Source organism: Oryza brachyantha, chromosome 2, assembly GCF_000231095.2.
Source record: "Oryza brachyantha chromosome 2, ObraRS2, whole genome shotgun sequence".
Lineage (NCBI taxonomy): Eukaryota > Viridiplantae > Streptophyta > Magnoliopsida > Poales > Poaceae > Oryza > Oryza brachyantha.
Window position 1 is genome coordinate 3,830,850 of NC_023164.2, and position 24,263 is coordinate 3,855,112.

Sequence of the window (24,263 nt, forward strand, 5' to 3'; positions counted from 1 at the left end):
ACATAAATCATCTCTATCGAGCCCGCAGGAGGAGGAGGGACGCCATCGCTCGGTGGCCTAGATCTGGAGCAATAAGAGGGAGTGGCAGCCGTGGAGTGGAGGATGCGCCTGAGGGAAGAAGAGGAGGATGTGGTTCGGTGGAGAATTTTGTGAGCTGACAGGGTCTGAAACATAAAAGATGAAAGGAGGATGGTTTGCATTGTAGAGCTAATATTGTTAAGGTGGTTGTATATCCTATGTCACTTGGTTTTCCTTGAGACCACTCCAACAAGTGGTCTGCATTGTGCACGACCTTAGATTGCTGCTCACTGACATAAGGCCACATGTACTATTGGGTTTATTTCTCAGCTAACAGTATTGCTACCACGTAAATTTTGGAGCTATGTGTATTAAACAAACAAGAAGTAAAAAAAAAACTTTAGGGACTGGTATAAAAAATAAAGGTACCACTTATAGCCACCTAACATTGTGGTTGTGTTATTTTGAAGATTATTGATAAAATATTATATGATTATGTAATAGCTATTTAATGATATAAACGATAAAATTAATTACTACAAGGTTAAAAGTTTACTTTAAATTATGAGATGGTAAACTTCTCTATTGAAACTTTTTGCATAATATATCATTTAACAGTTCGGAAAGCGAGCATATAAAACCAAGGAAAACTTTTTGCATAATATATCATTTAACAGTTCGGAAAGCGAGCATATAAAACCAAGGAAAACTTTTTGCATAATATATCATTTAACAGTTCGGGAAGCGAGCATACAAAATTAAGGAAAAGTCTGAGGAAAAAAATATCTGCCCTAAAGAACGCAGCTCGTGTGATAAACTTTTTTTAATTGATCACATCCCACAATAACATACGAGCTAACGAGACCACTCACCATGAGAAGCCCCATTGTTCATGCCCTCAAGGGTCTTCCCATGGTGATGAATGATGACGGACCTAGCGATAGGAGCAAAAGGATACGACGGTGGCTGTTTATTTGTTTAAAAAAAATACAATATTGATATATAAAAACTATTTTTCTATTATATTTTGAAACCACTAATTTTAAGTTACTTGTAAAGTTTATTTCTCTCATGTTAATTTATCACGTCAATCAAGTAAACAATCCGTCTTACTAATCCGCGTTAAAATCGGTTCCAACAGGGCCCGCACGCGCAGTTGCCTGCCACATCTTTGCTCAACTTCTTCAGAGCAAAGCTACCAGTTCAACACAATTACACGAGACATCTACGTTCACCGGTAAATGATGAAAAAAAGTCAAACAGGATTATTTACAAATGAAAAATAATTTGTAAATAAAAATTTTATATACGTATTCTTAGCGATCTAAAAACAAAACCAAAACCATCTCGAAATGTAAGATTAAAAATTTAAAATTTGACTTATAAGCATGAGTAAAAGCAAAAAGATGGGGTGAAATGATTTTAGCATGTAATCTCAACTCAGCTGCACAGCTCAGCCCTGCACTATACATTGCATTCAATTGGATTGTTCAAATAGCTGTACTTTATTAAGGCAAATTTGGGCAGTTATATGTCTCCGCAAATTAACATAAAAATATAATATACAGTGGCTCCAAGTTCTTTGCGACACAAAACGGAAACTGTAAGTTTCAATATTCATTATTGTATATAAACAGCCTTTTCAAGCCATCCCTTCTAAATTTTCAGGATGGCTGAATAAACATGTATAAAACCCCCAAAAAAGTTTCTTTAATTGATACAAACACCCTCAACCGTATCACAGTTCACAAATGGCTCATCTAAATGTTGAGCCAGCAAATGTTCAGGAAACTAGACAAAATGCAGCAAACCAAATCCTTCCAGGCGTCCAGAACAAAAAAAATCAATGGCCACCACCGAAATCACATTGCTTTGCTGTGTATTACTAATTCAAACTCACCAATCATTCTAATAACTGTATTACTGTACAGTGTACACTCCACTTCGCCCCTCGAAGTACAGAGTTTAGGCCTCCTCTTTCCTGTGAAAGATGATGTTCAGTGCGTCGCTGTATAGAGCCACAGAATTTGAGAGCACAGCGAGCACGATCATGGTTACAGCCAAAATCTTGTCGCGTTTGGTTGCAATTGCATAAGGATCCCTACAGGGAGAAGGGGAAAGAAATGGTTACTAGTTGCATAAATAAAATAGAACCTGTAAGGAATGTACAATCATATATCACCCATAAATAATGCTAGTAGGACTAGGTTAGAAATTTTTTTATTAAATAAAACTTTTTAGCAAGTAATTCTACTACTAAACCACCGGGCAAAATTTTTTCAAAACTGAACCTTTTGACCACGCCAGTGTTGATGGCGTGGCAAGACAACGCTGCCACGCAGCCTGGTCCGCACGCCAATGTCAGTGACATGGCACAACAATGGCGTGACAAGCCGTTTCGCCACGCCAATGTTGATGGCGTGATCAAAAGGTTCATACAGTAGAAATATTTTCCCCGAAGGTTTAGTAATAAAATTATTTATTAAAAAGGTTTAAAAAATAAAAAAAATTCACTAGGTTACCTGAGTATGATCATGGCAGGGAAGATAAAACCAATAAGGACAGCAGCTGTGGCACCAGTGAATTGGAACGCATCCCAAATGCTCGGTATGAAGATGGCAGCAAGATAAATTACAGCAAGGAGTGATACTGTGATAATGGTGAACCTTCTGTTGTCATGAGAAATGTGCCTTGCGCTGGGGAAGAGCAGTCCATCCAAGTTGAGCCTAAGGGCAAAGAAGACTATGGGAAAGACTAGCATGATATGGACCACATAGCTCAGTCTAACTACATCATTGAAGATAGAGCTGAATGGAATATGAAGGTTGGAGTCAAAATTGGCGAGTACGTCAGCCAGGGTACCCTCTCCAAAGAGGAGATATGCAAAAAAGCTTGTCGCGATATAAACACTCGAACATAGAGCGAGCGAAGTTTGCACAATTGGCTTAGTTTGACTTCTATCTTCCAACTCATTGTCGATGCTGTGCACTGTAGAATCATGGAAAGTTCACATTTAGGTCTCACACAAATAAACAAAGCAAGAGTACACAAGTGAGCAGTAGGAAGCACACCATTGTAGTGGCAAATGTAGGCAGTGACAAGAACCGGCACAGCTGTAAAGAGTTCCCAGATAGAGTTAATTCCATCTATGTCAGGGAAGAGTTTGGGAATCTCCACAGTTCCTTCTATGAGTCTGACAATAGCAATTCCAGCAGTGATTACAACAAAAACCACAGCAAGAGCAACTGACAGCGCAGATGTGTATCTCAATGAATCTATAACAAAAAAAGAAGTGTTCTATCAGTATCAAAGTAACCATAGACAAAAATAGCACACCGAATTTCCTCTTGTGATCTGAACCCACTTACCTAAACGCTTAAAGCTCACCAATGGAGCAAAAACAAAAAGAGTTGTAGCAAGGAGAACGATGGGGCGAGAATTCCACAAATGAGGTCCAAACCACCCCTCGAAGATACCACGGTGATGGACACCAGTTGTTGATGTTCCAGAAAGCACATCACCTTGAGAAAAAAAGATAAATAAGTACAAGCTATCACCTTGAGAAAAAAAGATAAATAAGTACAAGCTATTGACAGTAGTATTTTGAGGTGAGTTGTATAGTATTGTCAAGGATACAAGTAATTGCTGAAGGGAAGGAGATATGAATGCATAAAGTCTCTTAATAAAGGTATAATGGAAAGGAGCAATATCAACTCCAAGAAACCACTTTTAATCAATAATCAGTATCAATACTTAGAAGAGCCTTGGATAATAAATATAAGTAGTGTTTTAAGCTCTCTCGACAAATATAGATTTTCCACACACGTCATGTGTTATATGCTCTACATGAGTAGTTAAGAGAATCCCTGGCTTCCCAGAATTCTCAATTATTCAGATGAGTAACTCAATATTCAACAGTATTGTTCTTGTTCAGAGGTAGGCATAACAAAAAAAAGTGTGATTTGCAGAGGCATACCAACGATAATCATGTAAACAATCATCATGCCAATGTTGTTTATAACAACAGATACTTGCAGCGCAATCCTCCCCCACCGACCGAAAGTTTCACCCATCAGCCACCCGTAGGACGTAATCTTGCCCTGGTGGCTGCACCTGAGCAGCATGTCAATGGATGCCTCAGTGAGCAACGCCACAAGGATGATCATCAGGATACCAGGGATAATGCCCAGCATCTTGACACTTGCAGGCAGGGCCATAATCCCAGCCCCGACGATGGTCGTCGACAGATTGAACACTGCACCAGTGAAAGAAGCTCCATTGAACTCATGGATCCCCTCCTCCTCTGCCTTAATTGGGAGAAGTGGTGTGGTCTCATCTCGTATTTCCTTGTGTGACGCATGCTTGCTGTCACTTGGTGACCCATCCCCAAATCCCATTTGTGTCACTGTCCTGTATGTGAAAAATCTTCTGTTAGAAGAACATGATCATTATTTGGACTCCTACGCCCGGATCATTAATTGTCCTACATATATTTTTACAAACTCATTGGCAAATTTCACAAATTTGGGCAGCACGATTCCAATTTTTTTTGTGGTATGGGAAAGCCCAACATGCTCATATAAATCTCATATATTATGGCAACCATATCAAGACAAACTACAGATTAGAAATAATCTTGCATCACTAATTCGAGCAGACACAAAGTCCGATTAGAAAACAGCGAATAAACGATGGCAAAGATCACGGCAAAGCAACAATCTCAGCACCACGGACTGGAAAAACCACTACAAATTCCTCCCAAGACCCAAAACCCAACCTTTTCTAGGTAAATACATACAGGATACCAGTCAAAACAGGGTTAATCCCCTCACTGCAATCCTCCAACTAATCCATCTTCCACAACTCAAAGAAGAGGGGGGAAAAATGTGAAATAGAAAGAACATACATACCTTCACACCGGCGAGCCAGATAAGATCAAAAGCGCAAGACTTTACGCGCAGAGCAACCTCTCTTCCTGCCTCAATCTCCGCTCTTTTTATAGGCGAACGGCGTGTGGATTTGACGAGCAGAGCAACCTCTCGCTTTCACACCAAGAACTGATGGAAAAAGGGAAGGAGAGAGAGTTCTTGCCTTCCGGGTCGCCGCGGCACCGGCGTCGCTTTCAGCCCAAAAAAATGCCAAACTTTCCAATCCAGATTGCGTCCTCTCTCCGCCTTCTCTGCTTGATTCCTTACCGCAAATCAAAATCGATCTTTTCCTTTGCCTCTCCTCCTGATTGCTCGATTAAAGTATTCCCTCCCGGCTGCTGATTGCTTCCGTCCTCAGCCTTTCCTGGACCTTATCCACAGCGAGGACGACGACGGGAAACGGCGGTGCGTGTGGTGTGGGCGGTGGCACGGGCACGCGACGGCGGCCGTCGGCGACGGCGACGGAGACTTCGGTTGGATGGATCTGCCACTCTCACGACAATGGACCGGCGCAGCAGCAGCAGCAGCAGCTCTGTCCCGGCGTGCGTTGCTCAGCTTTGTTATAGCCTTCTTGTACACATTTGGCAGTTTGGCACGCCCTCTGGACAATGGGATATCTCTGCTTTCAGCGGTGTCTGTTTTTCTCCTTATTATCTTCGGTCAGTTAAAAACAGAAAATGTTCCGTGTGTCGTACTATCCGTGTATGATCTGGACAGAAGTTGGACCATTAGTCATACACGTATTATACGTATATCATACGTATAGCGGCGCTAGCTAAAAACCTCTCTTCAAACAAAACCATTGCTTTTATAAAAATTAGAAAAAATAAAGTGGTTTTCACTGTATTACTTACAAACGAAGCTGTCCGTCCCCTCCTCACCCATGCCAAGCAAAAACCAATAGTTCATTCTTATCCCGCGTCTAACAAAAATCATCGATTTCACAGGAAAAAATTCAAGTGGTTTTTTCTACTATTACTTAAAAGTGAAGTCATTCGTCCTCCTTCACACCCCCATCACGTAAAAAACACTCCTTCCTCTCCACATGACTCAAGCAAAAACCACCGCTTCAAAAAAAACTAGAAAAAAATCAAGTGGTATTTTTTAAAAAAGTTTCTTTTCTACATTGAAATGTGCACTTATAACGTTCATAGCTAATTATATTGTATGTTGCAATGCGAGTGTATATGTAAGATTAGAATAGGAAAATAAGTTATTAAAGACTTGCGGGTTCTACGTAAAACAACTCAAAAATAACTATTTACGAGGATACAAAGTTATCTCATCATGGATAAAAAAAATATTTATATTTTCTACGACATACTTAGGCCACATTCGGCATGGGTAAGGTAAGTTAACTTATCTCTGGCACAGAAAACATAGTAATAGATTAGTACATGATTAAATAATTATTAAAAAAATATAAAATAGATTAATATGATTTTTTGAAACAACTTTCATATAGAAAATTTTTGCAAAAGATACACCGTTTAATAGTTTGGGAAGCATGCACGTGAAAAAAAATAGAGCTTAGTTAACTACTTGACTGGGACGAACGCGGTCCTAGTATCCAAACAAAATCTCTTCCATAATATTTGTCTATAGAAACCATATTTTGGAATGGTATGTTTTGAAACAGTGTACGTACTGTATTTCAAGCAATACATTTGGTTATATATGGGTGATGTAGAAACCAGAGTCTCTATGCCTGGCGAGAACGGGGCATTTAACTTTTGCCACTCTTAGAAATGACAGCCAATATATTTGTCACCGGTTGTCTATGATATGTAGGTCCTTATGTGACTATGACATATGGGTCCAATGGCAAATATGTTAGCACCGTTTCTAAGAACGGCAAAAAGTTAATTATTCCGACAAGAACTGGTCTACGCAAAAAAGTGACTCCCTTTCAAGCAACATTATATTTCTGCTATATGGGACAGGGTTCCCCTTACCGCGTAAGCCGCCAAAACCGCGGTACTGCGCTCCCGCGGATCCCACACGGTAGCCACAAAAACCGTAAAAACCGTGATGAATTTGAATCTAAAAAATTTAAATTTAAACTCGTGCGGTTTTCGCGACTTATCGCGCGGTTTGCCGCGGTTATCGCGCGGTAAGCTGCGAAAACCGCGGTAACTACTTGCTGGAACAACACATGAGAATAGCGGTTACCGCGGATTACCACGCGGTTTTTTAGCCAAAACCGCGGTTACCGCGGGAAAACTGTGGATGTGATGTCAAATGCAAAAAAATTAAAAAATCTAAAAAATACATGAAAAATAGGAAAATATTTTGTGACTATATTTATAATAATAGGACATGTTATAGGAAAAACATGAAAATTTCACATGACATTTTCTAAATTCTTGATATTGCAACATATAAACATACACTGGCATATCACCCTTCACCAAATAATTCACTCCAATAACAAGTAACGACAACTTCATTTTGATTACTGCGTCACAACTATACCTACTACTCATTATTACAAATAAAACTATTATGTATGTACTAAGATGCACGTACAATTTTTCTCTATATATATTTTTCATATATCCATCGTTATATATCTGTATTTCAACATTATGTACCCAAGTGTCTAGTGTAAATTAATAATGACTCAACACAATATATTCTTAACCATTTTCCTATAAAATATTACTTGCAATATGCTATTTTTTAATTTTGTTTCCCGAAATACTCGTTTATGATTTTTAATTACGCCGAGATACATTTTTTTCATTAATTTCTTTGACAAAACTACATTATATATCAACATATACCACACATATTTTTTTCATTAATTTTCTTCAAATTTTTTAAATTCTCGTCAAATTTAAACTCGGTTACCGCGGCTTATCGAAGCCGTGCCTCGGCGGAGGGCGCGGAAGCCTGATATGGGAACCAGGGTCTTTATTCTTGGCAGGAACTGGCCTGGGTCAAAGGTGACTCCCGAAGGGTTCTTGATGGGATGAGGCGTTTTCCTCTGACCATATACTTCTATAGTTCTATAGGCGCAACATCATTCTCCCACGTTTTTTTTTCTAAATATTGTGTCTTCTCAAGCAAATTTTATACTTTGTATAATATACTTTCTTATGCAATTTTTTAAACATAGTGCATTGTTATAAAAGGATTATTAAAAAATATATTTCTTTTATTTCTCACGTGTAACATGTATAAGATTTTTTTTACTTACGCTTATACTTATAAGCAATAATTTTAAATTTTTTATTTTGTATTGATTTTGAGCTATTCATTGTATTTTAATGTAGATATTACTTTTATATTACTAAGGATATATATATATATATACACACATATATATATAAACTTTACTCACAAATTGTTTTTTAAACGTTAATAAACGATTTCGAATATGGGATGTAAATCTGTGAGTTTACCAAGTTATCCCACGTGCACATATTTGTGAACCCACACCATGTATACTAACGATTTCATATTTTCGCTTCTGTTTTTGTTTTGTTTTTGTTTACGAGCCAAAATTTAAATTTTTAACCTTAAATTTGGAGAAGATTTTTTGGTTTTTTAATTGTAGTTTATTTTCAGCATTTGCTTTTAGATGGGTGATAACACATATATAAAAGAGAGAAGAGAAAATTTCCAAATTTTACTACTCATAATCTATTTTGCAAATATGATGACATACTCTTACCCACTTTTTTTTTCAAGAACTTTCACCTTATGAAAACATTAGACATTTAGACCAGAGACTAGCCTCGGCTCAGACGGGCATAGTTTGAAAACGGGCCGGGCCCAATATCTTATTCCGGAATGGATTCCGGATCAAAGAATCAAACGCGTGGGCCCGGCCCGGCCCGTCCCCCGTGGGTACAAAAGGGCACCGTGATACGCCTTTTCTGACTTGGAAATCGGTTGTTTCACGTCACGCTTCTTCCCTTCCGTGCGAGTCGCCGCGACAAAAGAATTCCATGGCGGGGCTCGCCGCCGGCGACGACGACTCGCCGTTCTTCCACCACATCGTGTACGCGGTGCGCCTCTTGGAGGAGGACGAGGAGGAGGAGGTGGTGGTGGTGGTGGTGGAGGAGGGGCTCATGGCGAGCGCTTTCGACCTCGACGCGGCGATGCTCATGGGGGACGTCCTGGAGGTGATGGACGTCGACGGGGAGGAGGAGGCCAGCAATGGCGGGGGGATCATACCAGATGGATTCGCGTTCGGGCCGCCGGGGGTCGCCATTGGCGCCGCCGCCACGGGATTCCGGTTGACGCTGGACGTCTATGACACGGACCTCGAGTTCGTGGAGGTGGTCGGGGACGCCGACGCCGGCGTGAGCGCGCGGCCCTCACCGGCGGCATCCCCATTGACAGCAGTGGAGAGCTTGCCGGAGGCGGCGCTCAGTGAAGAGGAGGCCTCGCGCGGCTGCGCCGTCTGCATGGACTGCTTCGCGTCGGGGCAGCTCGTCGCCCCGCTCCCGTGCAGGCACTGCTTCCATGGCGACTGCATCCGGCCATGGCTAGCGATCAGGAACACCTGCCCCGTCTGCCGGCGCCATGTCCGCACGGATGATGATCCTGGTTACGAACAGCGCATGGCTCGGCGTGCGATTGTTCTTGCGCCAGTGGAACATCACCAGGACGCATCGACACAGGTATCTTCTTGACATTGTAAAAAAAAAAAAAAAACTTGGATACTAGGGAAGCGAGCCTTCGAACCGTCTCGCGAAGCTAGCCAGAAGGCCCCTGGTTAACGGGGAAAAATATTAGCGGCGCTTTCGTGGTGGTGGTTTAAGGGCGTACATCCTCATAGGGGTTTTAGAGGATTGGAATTAGAGATATACTTTTCATAGTTTTGAATTTTGGACCGCAATATAGAATTTAGAGTTATCGGCGGGTGTAAATTAGTGAAACTGCATATAATATATAGTTATTGGGGGAGTATAAAGTGGTTTAATTAATTTCAGTGCTCATGTAATTATTGGTTTGCTGTGCTGACTATTAGCTGTTCGTTTGCTTATTCCACATGAATATTTGGATTTCGAAACTCAGCAAGTAACAACGAGGGATACTTCATTCTAAATGTACTGAAGGGCTATGATTTCTGCTACCTCCGTTTCATATTGCAAAACTTTTTAGCCCTATCTAAATACATCAATTGATGAATGCATATAATTTATATATATGTCTGGATTTATTAGAAAGTTTTATATTATAAAACGTAGAGAGTATTAAATACAATGTAAAGCTAAAAGAGGCCCACGTATGAAATGGAGTAAGCGTAGAAGAAGCTTTCAGTATACTAGTAGTTCCAAACTCATCAAATGCATGAACAGAAAACAGTTGTTCTTAATCAAACCAACCTAAACAGCGAGGGCCTAATTAAGCAGGTATATGCCTGAAAACTTTTCTCACGATGCCTGGAAGGCTGTAAAGGCATGTGACATAACGTGTGTTCATCTGTACTAATTTCATTAGCCATTGTGAAGGTCACTGGATTTTACTAAACCTGAGTAATTGCCTCTCCCTTGCAAACATTGCAGCTGTTTATTTTCCAGAGTAGGTTGCCCTTGATCCAACCTATTTTATGGGATCAGATTGAACCATGGTGAAAACCATTCTAAACTCTTATTTTCCCTTGTGTTGCAAAAACAACACTTGACATTACTGTCACATGTTATGTTCTTAGTCTGCTGTTTTTACAGGTGGTAGCAATGCTAAATTTGGTCTTCCATATCCTTATTCAAATGATCATCTAAAAAATTCTTTCTTCATGTCTAATTTTACTCTAATAAACCATCCATATTAAATCCTCCACATTACACCCAACTATATTTTATTAACATGTATCAGCTACCATTTGTTTTTTAAGTATATACTCTGAAAGAAATAACTTTACATCCTCAGTTAGAGTGATAAGAGAAAGTTTCCAAATTTTTTAGATAGACTACGAGATGGATACATTAGACATTTAGACCAGAGATTAGCCTTGGCCCAAACGGGCATGGTTTGAAAACGGGCCAGGCCCAATATCTTATCCCCGAATTCTGGATCAAAGCATCAAACGAGTGGGCCCGACCTGTTCCCTGTGGTACAAAAGGGCTCGGTAATACGATTTTTTTTGAATTTATTTATTAAATAATTTACAAAATTGATTTTGTATTTCGAAAAATCACATATCTAACCTCGTACCGTCTCTAGGAGGACGGAAGGCCTACGTGTCATATAGCGAGACGGACGATAAGAACGGACGATGTCGGTGGCTCGACGATTTTACGCTTAGTATTTTCTGCCCTCTGCCCTCAGTAAGGACGGAAAGGAGTTTTTTTTTTTTCAAAATGACCACCTGCCTCCCTTGCCTCTTGGTCGGGCAACACTTTGTTCATTTCCCCGATAAAGGGGCTAAATGTAAAAAAATTTGGGCCGTGGTCGGGTGCCGTTTGCCACGTCACATTTTCCCTCCTACGTTAGTTTTGAGATTTTTTAAAATGTAAATTAAATTTGTAAATATTTAATAAATAAATAAAAAAATCAAAAAATCTCGGTAATACACTTCTTCCGTGCGAGTCGCGCGACAAAAGAATTCTTCTTCCCCCAATCCCCCATGGCGGGGCTCGCCGGCGACGACTCGTCGTTCTTCGGGGACGACGAAGGCTACGGCGAAGGCGAGGGGTTCTGCTACGGCCCGTTCGACGTCGAGGACTTCTGCTACGGCACCTTATCCGAGGACAGCGGGGAGGAGGAGTTCTGCTACGCCCCGTTCGGCGACGGCGGCGGCGGCGGCGGCGAGGAGTTCTGCGTCTCCGGATTCGCCGTCGAAGACCTCTCCGACGTGTCGTCGTCGGACGTCCACGAGATCCGCGAGGCGGACCGCCCCCACGATGATCCCCTCCCCGGAACCCTAGCCTTCTCCTCCGGCTCCGATGAGGACCTCGCGGACACCCTCCACCACATCGTGTCCGCGATGCGCATCTCGGAGGAGGACGAGGAGGAGGAAGGGGTGGAGGTCCTCGGAAACGACGGCGGCGGTGAGGAGGGGCTCATGGTGAGCGCTTTCGACCTCGACACGGCGAGGCTCATTGGGGGCATCCTCGAGGAGGACATCCAGGTGGTGATGGGCGCTGACGGAGTACAGGAAGAGGAGGAGGAGGAGGAGGCCGGCAATGGCGGGGGGATCATGCCCAATGGATTCGAGTTCGGGTCGCCGCGGGTTATCACTGCCGCCGCGGGATTCCGGATGATGGTGGACGCCTATGACACTGACATATATGATGATTTCGAGTTTGTGGAGATGCTGGGAGGACAGGCCGGCGATGCCGATGCCGGCGTGAGCACGCGGCCCTCACTGGCATCCCAATTGACGGTGGAGAGCTTGCCAGAGGCGGCGCTCAGTGAAGAGGAGGCCTCGCGTGGCTGCGCCGTTTGCATGGACTGTTTTGCGTCAGGGCAGCTTGTCGCCTTGCTCCCGTGCAAGCACTACTTCCATGGCGACTGCATCTGGCCATGGCTAGTGATCAGGAACACCTGCCCTGTATGCCGGCACCAAGTCCGCACGGATGATCCTGAGTATGAACAGCGTATGGCTTGGCGTGTGATTGTTCTTGCGCCAGTGGAACATCAGGACGCATCGATACAGGTATCTTCTTGACATTGTAGTGGAAAAATATTTGTGGCGCTTTCGTGGTGTTGGTTTAACCACATACATCCTCATAAGAATTTTAGAGGTTTGGAATTATCCTTTTCATAGTTTTGAATTTTGGACCGCAATGGCAGGTGTAAAGTAGTGAAACTGCATAATTACTTTCAGTGCTCATGTAATTATTGGTTTGCTGTGCTGACTATTATCTGTTCGTTTGCTTATTCCACATGAATATTTGAATTTTGAAACTCAGCAAGTATCAGTGAGGGATACTTCATTCTAAATGTACTGAAGGGCTAAGTTTTCTATTAAATACCATTTTATGTAAAGCTAAAAAAGGCCCACATATGAAATGGAGTAAGCATAGAAGAAGCGTTCAGTGTACTAGTAGTTCCGAACTCATCAAATGCATGAATAGAAAACCATTGTTCTTAATCAAACCAAGCTAAACAGCGAGGGCCTAAGCACTGAAGGTATAATGCCTGCAGCAAACTTTTCTCGCGATGCGTGGAAGGTTGTAACGGCATGTGACATAATGTGTGTTCATCTGTACTGATGTACCAATCCGAGTTCTAATTTCATTAGCCATTGTGAAGGTCACTGGATTTTACTAAACCTGAGTAATTGCCTCTCCCTTGCAAACATTGCAGCTGTTTATTTTCCAGAGTAGGTTGCCCTTGATCCAACCTATTTTATGGGATCAGATTGAACCATTGTGGAAACCATACTAAACTCTTATTTTCCCTTGTGTTGCAAACACAACACTTGACATTACTGTCACATGTTATGTTCTTAGTCTGCTGTTTTTACAAGTGGTAGCAATGCTAATGTAGGATGCTTGTTTAACATGTGGCTGCCACCATCGGTCCTTTTCAATGATATAGTTGTAGTGGCCATGGTTCTTAAAGCGTCGCCTAGGTGTCTGAGCATCACCAGTGAGCAAGCACCACCACTGCCTTGCGTTCTTGTGGACTTGTTGACCTCTTGCCTTATTTTCATATTCCAGTTGAAAATATAATTAGATGTCTAGTATGCCTACTTGTCTTATACTCCTAGGCGTCGCCTAAGAAATTGGGCAGGGGTGGGTCGCCTTGCCTAGCCTTGTCACATTAAGAACAGTGGTACTGGAATAGGTCTATGAACTCAGTTTTATTTTTTCAAATTTTAAATCAGTTTAGTCTTTCTAATGTGCCCTGTTCTTAGCACCAGCAATTGTTCTTGATAACTATCATTTGACTCAGATTTGTCTTTCAGGTTTAGTAGAACACATTGTAGTAATTTATTGTGCTGTAATGTAATGAGCTGATCTGATGGCTCCTGCATTGACAGACCGGAGGCGACAGGGCAACCATGGGTGCTGAAGGTGCAACTGAAGGTGTTGCAGAAAATGGACCTGAGCAAAGTTCATCCTGATGAGCTGCCAGCAGGGCAAGATGATGAGGCAGCTGAGACGAGAAACATAACTGACGTAGGTAGAGACCTCCCCAACTGCCTTGGAAGGCTGGAAGCAAGAATGTACCAGCATCCAACATTTTGATCGACATCAGTAAATTGTTACAGTATGATATGATGTAAATGTTCAAAACCCAGTAGTTGGATCTACTCATTGAGTCAATTTTCGACTCCTATGAAGGATGCGCTCGTAGTAATGACGGCATGCTTTACATAAACCTCTACCTGTTCTTGCTTCTGGAGCTGGAAACAACTTCCCTTTTGAATGCACTATTTGAAGCTGGGGTTTGTTCAATCTTTTTCTGCAAGCTGTTACCGATGCCTGAGTGCTGACCTCTAGGCATTTTGTAGGAATATTTGAGTTCCGCCTCGACTGGTCTTGCTCCTCTGGCATAAAAACATTTGTACATTTGTGCAGTTTCTGTATCTCAACATGCTCCCGAGGCATATTGTTCTAACATGCCTCTGAGGCATATACAACAACACCTGTTCGAAAGCAATATGATCTACTTCGACATGCGAACATTAAGACAAACGTATGTACCAGAATAAACATGTACATTGGAATGAGAATATACGCTGGACCGTGTTCATACTCCCAGAGTACACATACACCCAAGCATGTATATACGCTGGGATGTGTATATGCATTTCGGGCAACTTCGCTATTTTAGGCGAATAGGGGCAAGGTGACCCTGTACCAACAATCTGTAATCTAATCTCTTCTCGACCACACTCTTTCCCTATCTTTGTAATCCAGAGACCAGCAATTTGTGAAGGTGGAGCAGAACCTCGTTACAGTTGTCTCACTGATTTGGTATGCAATTTCGATTTTGAAAGCGATTTACCAATTGCAAGCTACACAGTAAACACACCAACCATGTTCACAATGGAATTGATTGAAAACTAGCAATCATGGATAAAGTACAACCCAATAATGCTCAACAAAAAGTAGAATTTAGGACTGATTGACAATTGACATGCTCTCAAGAAAACCGGTCAAAAGCTGATATCAAATGAAATGACATGCATGCTAATTTGTTTTGTCTTTTCTAGAGACTAGAATCCAGCCATTCCTAATTCAAAGGGATATTACAAAATATAAAGGTAGTCTCGTATTTATATTCTCTCCTTTGCACAAAGGAAAATGATTTTTTTATAAAAAAAGAATAATCACCTAATTAATCAGTACAATCTATACAACATTGCAAGGGTGCTACTAGGCATGATATGCTGCAATTAATCACTTAATTACGTCTAATTAAGCTACTTTTAATATTCTTGGTGCAGCAGCTACTTCAGCCTCTTCCAGCTCCATCTCACTGAGCCTTTTCTGCAGGTGAGAAGCTTCTTCTCTGAGCTGGGCATTCTCCCTGACAATGCGAGCATGCTTGGCGATCATGTGGTTCAGCTCAACAAGAAGCCTCTGGTTGGTGTCTCGAAGCTCTGACACCTGCGATGACAGTTCGTCCAGGCGCCTCTGCTTCCTCACGCGAGACCTCCTTGCAGACTCACGGTTCGACACTAGTCTTCTCTTCTTCCTCTCGTTATTGCCATGACCCATCACCTGAATCTGAATGTTCGCTTCATCTGCAGGCACTGAGCTCATGGTGATGCTGCTGCCGCTGCCAATGCCAATGCCATTGCAGATGTATGATGGATCACCCATGTCCAGGACTGTGCTGAAATCTTGCAGGCAAGTGTCATTCTGGGACAGGAAAAAGCTTGTGAAGTCCATGCTAGGATGGCATGCAATGTTGGCCATGGCGTCGTGTTGCATGTTTGATGATGGAAGGGATTGGAGGTGCTGCAAACTTGCAATGTGGAGGAGGAAAGAGGCAGTGAATTTCAGCTTCAAGGAAGGAGTGCTCTGGATGAATGGAGGAGGAGGTTGAGCAGAGATGTGTTCCTTTTAAATTATCAGAAAGCAGCATCTAAAGTTGGTAGACAGTGGCCTACTTGTGTTGTAAGCAAATTTGCTTTTGCATCTTTGTGGCTATTTGAGATTATCATGTTGATTTGTGAGATACAGCCTTGGTGTATTGTCTGTGAACATGTCAGCATCCAAGTGAAAGGTAATGCTTTTCTGAAAAAAAAATTTGCTTTTTTCTGTGTGGAAATTCTGTCGAAAGTAACAACTGTTTTCTCTATTCCAGGTGGAATCTGCAACGCGCACAGCCGTCATTTTTCCTATGGAACGGCATTCAATCTGCAATGGTGATTGCAAATGCAATGCATGTGAAATTTACCCAGAGAACCACAGATAGCAAGGAGATGAGGATTTGGAAACATAACCAAGGCATGATGTCTGAATCTTCATTCAGAAATTGTTGCAGCAGCTGTTTGCATCCTCTTAAGTTGCACCTAGATGTAAGTTTCTCACTTTCTTTTCCATTCTTAATATGCCAAATATCATCTTGAATGCTACACAGTTATGACGGATAATTTGTGCTCAAACATAGACTCATGCATTAGGCACTTTGGCCAAACTGATTCTTGTGACCAAATAAAGCCATTGCCTTCCAAGCCATTTGTGTCAAGATGTGACAACAATATCTTCAGTGAATCTGCAAATGCTAAACATGGGCTAGTGCCAGTACTCCAATTGTTCACTCTACTCTCTACATGTTACGTATAGCTTGAAAACTGTTTGATGTAAGACATTGGTAACTTCCTCTCCTTTGAATAGTCTTTGGCTACTTGTTCACCTTCTAGATTAATTGGAGATTTACTCCAGTCCAACAAAAAGTACCTCAAGATACCGGTATCTCGCGGTACCAAATTGTTTCCGATCGTTGGATCTATCAATGCTCATCCTGCTCAGTTAGATCTAATGGTAGGAAACAATTTAGTACCGTAAGGTATCGGTATCTCGAGGTACTTTTTGTTGGACCGAAACAAATCTTGATTAATTGACAACTAGGTTTACCTAGAACTGTAAGGTAGATATGGTGATTTCTCTGAATTCCACAAATAACATACCAATATGCTACTAATCAACAGTCCTTTGTGTTAATGACTTTGTGCTGTATTCTGGAGTGGAAGTACATAATAGTTTAGTTCTGTCAGACACAATCATTCACATATAGCATCATCCTAAACACATGGTGCATACCTATTCAGGCTAGGCTTCGGATGTCATTGAAAGCTTTTCTTTACTTACTAATCAGTAGTGGCAATGATTGTTTAACCAGTATGTATATTCGTATTCATGTTTTTGTGACTTGCTAGCAATCAACCTGCGTTGTTGTCATTAAAAAGTTGTTGATTATTAACGATGACTCTTTTTGACCGTTCCTTTTCTGAGCGTCAACCTTTTTGTCTTGCAATTTGATTTGTTATGTCCTGTGTACATCTCTAGCAAGAGTTTCTTATGAATCAGGATCACTACTGATGTTCTTTTTATTTTTTACATAAAAATAAAAAAATAAAGAGTCCCTCTCCGGTGCATTCTGCTATTAGTATTATACTACTAAGAGAACTAATCTCAATCATTGATTAAAAATAAATTTTTATACTTTGTTAATTAATTGATCGGTAGTATTTCGTAATTTTGTTATTTTTTGCAATAAAGATTATAAAGAAGATATTACGAAGATATTGTCATTTTAAATTTCTACTATATACCTAATATTGTTGGTAATATAATTTAATCACAGTCATTCGATAAAAATGAATTAATGGTATCGATTAAATTCTACCGAATGCACGGGAGACGGACCCAAAAAATAGCTTTAGTGGTGCGTCCTCCTGTGTTTTGGGGAGGGTCCTTTCAGTCTCTCATGTGTATTTATTTTCTCCTTCTTAATGAAATGAAGTGCAGTCCTCCTGCGTTTTCAAGAAAATAAAATAAAAATGATTTGATATCTTATTTATTAATCTTCTGGTGCCCTTAAGACTTTCTCCTAAAAAATGAAAGCAGTTTTCAATGGCAATAAGAAAACTTATGGTTATGTTGTATTGGTCAGGTCCTAGTCGGCAAGTTAACATCACCTAGAAGGCTAAGTACCTTGCTTGAGGGAACTAAAAACCATTATCATGCACAGGGAACCCTTTTTCTTTTGCAATTTTTTTTGAATTCCTCAGCCCTAAAAAAAAGGGGTTCATCAGCAGAGCTTTTCTGCTGACGCCACTGTCTATTCCAATGACCTATCAGTATCATCACTCAATTATACAAATGATATTAGAGCCTTAGAGGATAGGGATGTGATTTATGGGCTAAGCATTTAATCAACCTTTATCACCACAATTGCTAGTGCCTTAGTGCCCTGGACTTTAGATGAACCTATGCCTTTGCTACAATTGCAACCTAGGTATTTAACACGTATGGGTGAAATTTAGATAGTTGTGTGGCACCAAACATGAACTCCAATGCCAGATTAGCTTGAAGTTGCTGGAATCACTGAATGGTTATTGCAAAAGGCATGGTTTTACTGATCATAGATAAGGATCAGAATGTGTGTAGCTAATGGGACTGCGACACAATGCTCTATCAGAGTCCCTATGATCAGCAGCTAACTGTAACTAAAGAGACAGTTCAGAAAAGAAATGTAAGGGCCTAACTTTGAGAAAATGAGTCTTGGATATACTCCAGAAAAGTAGTATACACAGCCTTTGATTTCTGTATGAGCTCCAATTATGGTTTGGATTATTTTGTTGTAGAGTTGCAAACTTGCAGCGCCTTTTGCTGCGTTTAGGCCTTCTTGGTTTGTAGGGATTTTGCAAAAACAAACAAACAAATAAACAAACAAAACAGATGATTGTAATTCCCATAGGATTTGGCACTGTTTACCCATTTTGGTGGATGATTAGGCTATAGGAAATTTTACTCTGCCATTGATCTCGTAGGAAAAATATAGGAATTTAACCGTCCCTTATAACCCCCCCCCCCCTTTTTTTTTCTTTTCCTTTGCTAAGTCCAAGACAAGTCAATATAGAACAGATGAACAATGAGTAAAAGAATGTCATATTTAATGTGCTCGTTTAGAAAGATTCATATTCCTTCCCATGTTTTTGAATCACATGCATTCATTTCATATTCCTATGTTTCCTGCTTTTAGCTGGGCTATTATTCTCCTATCTGCATTCTGCAGCAGGGATATATATGCTTAATTCTTCAGTTCATGTAGCTTCTTCTTTCCACCGTTGTAGGAAAGATGACTCAATGATGGATGCCTCCCTTTTTTTACCCCCTTTATTATATTTTCTTGGAAAGATGGCAGGAGCAAAAGGATGCTCTTTCTTTCAGTGCCTTCCTCTCTTGCCGGCCCTAGATGTTCCTCCCAACAGGCAATCATTGGTGGAGTAGCAATTAGCAGGTGGCTCAGCCACTCAAACCACTGTTTTTATCTCCTGCGCATTTTCGCCGATGCGTTGCAATGGGTCATTCGAGAAAATCTAACAAATACCATTGACAAATACTTGATTCTAAGAAATACTATGGACGAGTGTGAGTTCTACAAAATATTATCATATAAACGAATTTGTATAAGAAATGTCATCGCCGTTAGGGTTCCATCAACCTTTTTCATTAAGTGCTATAGTATGAACAGTGTATTTAACAACAAAAAATAGACGAAAACCTAACAACAATGTCATTTCTCAGACAAATTCATTTCTAGGGTGATATTTCTTAGAGCTCGCATTCGTCAATAACATTTCTTAGACTTAGACGTTTGTTAATGATATTTTTTAGATTTTTCTCTTCCTATAAAATTGAAGATGGGTTGGATGGGTAGATTGAGGATAAAACATTGGATCCTATGTTAATTACGCACTGTACGTGCACGAGGGATTGGAGAAGGAGCATGGACAACTATGCTTTTAAGTAGTTCTACGAAGATATGATACAAAAATATTGCAAGGATGAATTGGAATTTATAAATCAATCTCTTCCAAACAATAGCAAAAAATGTTTCAAATATGTATCTCCTACATAATTTCAGTTTCACCTTGTCCAAAAATTACTTGAGTTAATTTGTTGTTAAAGTAAAAAAGCATCGGCTATCCCACTTTTTTATGTGAAAGATGGTCGAAATACCAGTTCATTTTGCTATTGCTAGATGTGACATTGCTTTTGCCAAGACCATTCTGAAATAAAAAAAAAAGATATTGTTGTTTGGTTGCTCCATCTCTTTTTTCATCCTTATATACATATGTACATCCATGCAGAACAAAAATTGATCGAATTCTTTTAGGTGAAAAAGGAGTGTTGAAATTTGCTAGCTTGGTAACATATATGCATTACATTTCTCAGCATCAGTAGTCATCACATATTTATTAGAAAAACAACAATAAACTCTGTATAATAACTCATTGTTCATTGCGACTACAAGCTATTATAGATACAAAATTCACAGGTAAATGATATTCTCGATAACTTTATTGAAAAGCAAAAGAAAACAGACATCTAATCAACACTATGAGAAAAAAAAAAGTAAAGTTGTGGTTCCACCGATGTACAGTTGAACATACGGTGATTTCATCCTTCAATCAGAACCATGCACTTTCTTATTTGTCACTTGGCTGTGGATGAGGACATCAGAATATCACAAGTAGATTTGCGCTTCTGGTTGCCATGATAAATCGAGCAAAAGTGTAACAGAAATACTAGGCCAGATCCATGCCATGAATGTAATTGCCGTTCAAACTCAGTGTCAAGAACCAAAACTGGCAACTAGATGGAAGTATCTATCTCTAGATTTGGATTGGCACTCCACGGCAAATGAATTGAAACTTTATATGTATCAACATGAGTACAGCTGCCTCAACTGTGAATTCTGTAGAGATATCAAATAGCTGTTCAGTATGTCACCATCAGCTCGATTCATTTTGAGATTATTAAGGTTGTTTGTATGTGAATGCTCCTGTGTATCTTGACAGATTCCTCAGTGACTTCAATTTAGAAAGGAGATTCAAGTGACTCATCCCAAACATCTCCGCTTGCGTTGGAAGCATCTTCACCATCTTCTTCCATTGCCAATCTTATATATTCTCTCCGAGCAAAACGATCCCAATCTGTCAATGATGGCTCTTCACGCATCTGCATTTGCATTGGGAAAGAATATATCATAAACATTTTCCATTATGGCATAAGCCAATAATATCATTTGAATTTTATCAGAGTATGAGCGGGCATTTGACTCACTTGGCGGATGAGGAAGGGATCTCTAGATTCAAAGGCCATAAACTTATTCAGGTTGAAGAGAATGTTGAAGAAATGCCCAGACAGTTTACACCTTCGGAAGTCTTTTAATGTAAAAAAAGTCTCATTCTGAAACAAGATAAAATCAAGTAAGCCAGATTAAAATGCATAAGAACCTAGTAACAGCGTATAACTACAGAAAAAATACATTGAGTTACCTCGGGTCCAATCATATCAATTAGTTGACACAAGATGTCCTCAAACAGTACAGGTTCCTGGGCCATGCATTCCATGCGATGAAGTTGCTCCTCGAAAAAGAACTGTAGTTCATTATGTGTGAGAATGCCATTGCCATCCAAATCTATACATCTGAACCTGAAAAGAGATTATGTGCAGCACAGATAAGAGAGATTGTTAGAATAATAAACACCCAAGCTCAAAAGAAGTGATTTTTCAGCAGACCATCTCCAAAACTACACATTCATTTGTTAATTCAATGATGCACATGAAGGAAACTTTGATGTTGGGACCATTGATACGAATCGCGCTATCTTAGATTGGCAGTGAAACAAGTATTATAGAAGCATAAAGATTCTTTCGATGAAGGTTACATTTGGGGGGGGGGGGGGGCAAGTTGCAGAGAAATGTCTCTGATGTTTATGTAAGGGACATAAACTTGAAATGAAAATCGTAGCAGTGTAGAAGATGCACAAACTTGAAACTATTTAGATTCTGTTCTTGTGTGATATACAACAGGAACTGAGACAGATAAATGAACACTCAAGTACTAGTGGCAGTAATTGGAGTTTGAGCATGGCATGACTGAGGAACAACAGAGAATAGTAGCAAAAGCAACAGCTGGACCCACCAAAATTCCTGGCTTGGTTCTGATGATTTATCCTCTTCAGATAATATGAAATGAACAAAATCTTCATATCCCATCTTCCCTTCAACCTTGCTTGTAAATTTCCTAGGAACCTTTTGTATATCAAATCAGAATGGTCAAAATAAACTCAATGTTGTAGTTAATATTAAGTTGATTAGAAAAGAAGTAATACCAACCTCTGAGAAAATTCTATCTACAATCCTATATGTCAGCGCATGGTTTCCATACTTAATAAGATTTTCTTTATCAATAAAGAAATCATGGTCTGTGTCCAGCTCCCAGAACTTGCAGTATATCACATAAAAATGCTCATATGAGAAATACCTACACAAAAACAAGAAATTTCAATGCCACACTTGTTGTAGAGCAAAAAAAAGAAAGAAAGAAAGAAAGAAAAGAAAAATTACAGGATAGGAGAGAAGCACAAAAGAAAATGTGTAATCAAATGTTTGAATATTTCACCTTAAAACTTTATTAATATCCTCTTCGTCGTCAGCATGTCGCAGCGCATCAATAAGATTTCCACGCTTTAGCTCCCTAAGCGTAAGATGGCCCCCTCCAATTCGACTCAAGGAATAAAATATCCTATATACGACAGTCTCAGCTGACAAACAATGATGTATAAGTAGAAGAAAAATACAAGATGGGATTTAATATTTCATTTGCATAATTGCAGTATGTCATTGATAGATTTACCATATCTTTCTTGAAATTCAGGTGTGCTCTTTAAGAACTCCAGGCCAGGATGGTTATCCAAAAGGTCTCGAAGAACTGGTTTGAAATCCTCCTAAGTTATCGTTTAACAATAGTAAGACAGGGATATCAGCGATGAGTTATATTTACAAGACACCATGGAGCAACATGGTTAAACTTAGTTAGTTATAAGAAGGCGAGGCACCAAAATTCGATTTCAACAGGAACGAAACCTAGGTGGTGGGATGTAAGCCCAAACCATGGTTTCCTGAATTAACACATTTCTGAAGTATTTTACCGTAGACCTACAATTTGATAAATGACGATACCTTTGTGATATAATCTTGATCCTTTTGCTTTAAGATTATAAATGCTTGGGTTGCAACGTCCATAGTCACCATATTGCTATTCAACCAGGAATCGATGAAGGCGTCCCTGAAAACAAATACCATAAAACAAATTTAACAGAATACTTTTTGCACCCTGTAAAACTAGTGCAAGTAGTCGACTACCTTGTGACAAATCCTGTGTTTTCCTTATCGATCTTTCCGAAAAGAACAGTGGTAAAGAACGATGGCAATTTGCACAGTTCCCTAGTGACCAGCCGGAATTCTATTGCAAAAACACGAAACAAAGAAGAATATTAGTGACAGCCTCACGCAGGCACAAACTGACTTGATCAAGACAGTTGACATATTTGCACAAGCTCATTTTTTTTCCCTTTTACAACATCAGAAATGATTAACATAACTTGCCAACTAATCTGAAATCGAATTCAATCAGATCAAACATCAAACCATCAACACACAGGTGAATAATTTACTCATATCAATTTTCAAGAATTAACCCATTGCCAAGGTTTGAAAGAAAATAGCATCACAATTGTGAGTTTGGAGCACCTTGAATCCGGAGACCATTCGAGTGTCCAGCGAAGAGCTGATCAACAATCGCTATGCATTGCTTCTTCAGCTCGTATGTGGGCGGGCGGCCATCTTGAAAATAAAACTGCAAGCAGCATCAACATTTCAGTTAGCTCACTCAACAATGGCATTGGCGAACCCATCGAGTGTGTGGATTTGGGAGGTGAGTTGATCGATCAAATGGATCGTGGGACGCGTACCTGGGGTATGACTTCCTTGACGGCGCGGGCGGTGGCCGGCCGGAGCGGCGACGCGGAGCGGTTGGACTGGCCGGCCCCAACGCCGCTGGGCCTCCGCGAGAGCCGCGGCGACCTCGGCGACAGCGGCGGCACGGCGGCGCCCCCCTGCATCATCATCGACGGCAGCATCACGGACCCGGGGCCGACGATCCCGGCAGCGCCCCTGCTGGCCTTGGCCTTCTGCACCAGGCACCCGACCAGCGCCACGGTGTCCGGCAGCGTGAGCCAGTGCGCGAACAGCCGGTCGAGCACCACGCCCAGCGCCGGCGCCCCGGGCGCCGGGATCTCCGGCGGCAGCTGCAGCAGGTCCACCTGCAGCGCCAGCGCCTCCGCCGCGGCGCTCAGATCCGCCTCCATGCCTCCCC

General features: G+C 40.8%; 5 protein-coding genes across 6 annotated transcripts; 2 read left to right on the plus strand and 3 right to left on the minus strand.

The window, feature by feature from the left end:
- Positions 1 to 1,512: 1,512 nt before the first annotated feature.
- On the minus strand, positions 1,513 to 5,363 carry LOC102721422 (amino acid transporter AVT6A-like). 2 transcript variants are annotated; one of them, XM_040520806.1, is made up of 6 exons: positions 4,929 to 5,363; positions 3,995 to 4,423; positions 3,387 to 3,539; positions 3,090 to 3,293; positions 2,541 to 3,006; positions 1,513 to 2,119 (listed from the first exon to the last, which is right to left on the minus strand). In XM_040520806.1, exons 2-6 carry the CDS (start codon positions 4,413 to 4,415, stop codon positions 1,984 to 1,986), a joined length of 1,380 nt encoding a protein of 459 aa, XP_040376740.1. In that variant the 5' UTR covers positions 4,416 to 4,423; positions 4,929 to 5,363; the 3' UTR covers positions 1,513 to 1,983. The 2 variants fall into 2 exon arrangements, with proteins under 2 accessions (XP_040376740.1, XP_040376739.1); XM_040520805.1 differs by having other exon boundaries at positions 3,995 to 4,428; positions 4,929 to 5,359.
- Positions 5,364 to 9,025: 3,662 nt separating this feature from the next.
- Positions 9,026 to 9,592, plus strand: LOC121053446 (E3 ubiquitin-protein ligase RNF181-like). Its single transcript, XM_040520354.1, has one exon. The coding sequence runs from the start codon at positions 9,026 to 9,028 to the stop codon at positions 9,590 to 9,592; it is 567 nt and encodes a 188-aa protein (XP_040376288.1).
- A 1,899-nt stretch (positions 9,593 to 11,491) lies between these two features.
- LOC102721136 lies at positions 11,492 to 14,507 on the plus strand. The gene is made up of 2 exons (XM_006646939.3): positions 11,492 to 12,561; positions 13,894 to 14,507. Exons 1-2 carry the CDS (start codon positions 11,530 to 11,532, stop codon positions 13,975 to 13,977), a joined length of 1,116 nt encoding a protein of 371 aa, XP_006647002.2. The 5' UTR covers positions 11,492 to 11,529; the 3' UTR covers positions 13,978 to 14,507.
- A 548-nt stretch (positions 14,508 to 15,055) lies between these two features.
- Positions 15,056 to 15,881, minus strand: LOC102713603 (bZIP transcription factor 11-like). The gene has a single exon (XM_015833707.2). It carries the CDS (start codon positions 15,794 to 15,796, stop codon positions 15,278 to 15,280), a length of 519 nt encoding a protein of 172 aa, XP_015689193.1. The 5' UTR covers positions 15,797 to 15,881; the 3' UTR covers positions 15,056 to 15,277.
- A 4,339-nt stretch (positions 15,882 to 20,220) lies between these two features.
- Positions 20,221 to 24,263, minus strand: LOC102713879 (serine/threonine protein phosphatase 2A regulatory subunit B''beta-like). Its single transcript, XM_015833004.2, has 11 exons — positions 23,860 to 24,263; positions 23,639 to 23,744; positions 23,252 to 23,351; positions 23,069 to 23,174; positions 22,743 to 22,833; positions 22,509 to 22,650; positions 22,223 to 22,370; positions 22,029 to 22,138; positions 21,379 to 21,535; positions 21,164 to 21,289; positions 20,221 to 21,058 (listed from the first exon to the last, which is right to left on the minus strand). The coding sequence occupies exons 1-11, from the start codon at positions 24,253 to 24,255 to the stop codon at positions 20,918 to 20,920; spliced, it is 1,623 nt and encodes a 540-aa protein (XP_015688490.2). The 5' UTR covers positions 24,256 to 24,263; the 3' UTR covers positions 20,221 to 20,917.

Coding starts and splice junctions, on each gene's coding strand:
- LOC102721136 (XM_006646939.3), top strand. CDS start 11,530: ATGGCGGGGCTCGCCGGCGACGACTCGTCGTTCTTCGGGGACGACGAA. Junction 12,562..13,893: donor ATCAGGACGCATCGATACAG/GTATCTTCTTGA, acceptor CTGCATTGACAG/ACCGGAGGCGACAGGGCAAC.
- LOC102713879 (XM_015833004.2), bottom strand. CDS start 24,255: ATGGAGGCGGATCTGAGCGCCGCGGCGGAGGCGCTGGCGCTGCAGGTG. Junction 22,834..23,068: donor ATCAAGATTATATCACAAAG/GTATCGTCATTT, acceptor ACGATAACTTAG/GAGGATTTCAAACCAGTTCT. Junction 21,290..21,378: donor TTGATATGATTGGACCCGAG/GTAACTCAATGT, acceptor ATCTTGTTTCAG/AATGAGACTTTTTTTACATT.
- LOC121053446 (XM_040520354.1), top strand. CDS start 9,026: ATGGCGAGCGCTTTCGACCTCGACGCGGCGATGCTCATGGGGGACGTC.
- LOC102713603 (XM_015833707.2), bottom strand. CDS start 15,796: ATGCAACACGACGCCATGGCCAACATTGCATGCCATCCTAGCATGGAC.
- LOC102721422 (XM_040520806.1), bottom strand. CDS start 4,415: ATGGGATTTGGGGATGGGTCACCAAGTGACAGCAAGCATGCGTCACAC. Junction 3,007..3,089: donor CTACATTTGCCACTACAATG/GTGTGCTTCCTA, acceptor ATGATTCTACAG/TGCACAGCATCGACAATGAG. Junction 2,120..2,540: donor CCTGCCATGATCATACTCAG/GTAACCTAGTGA, acceptor TTCTCCCTGTAG/GGATCCTTATGCAATTGCAA.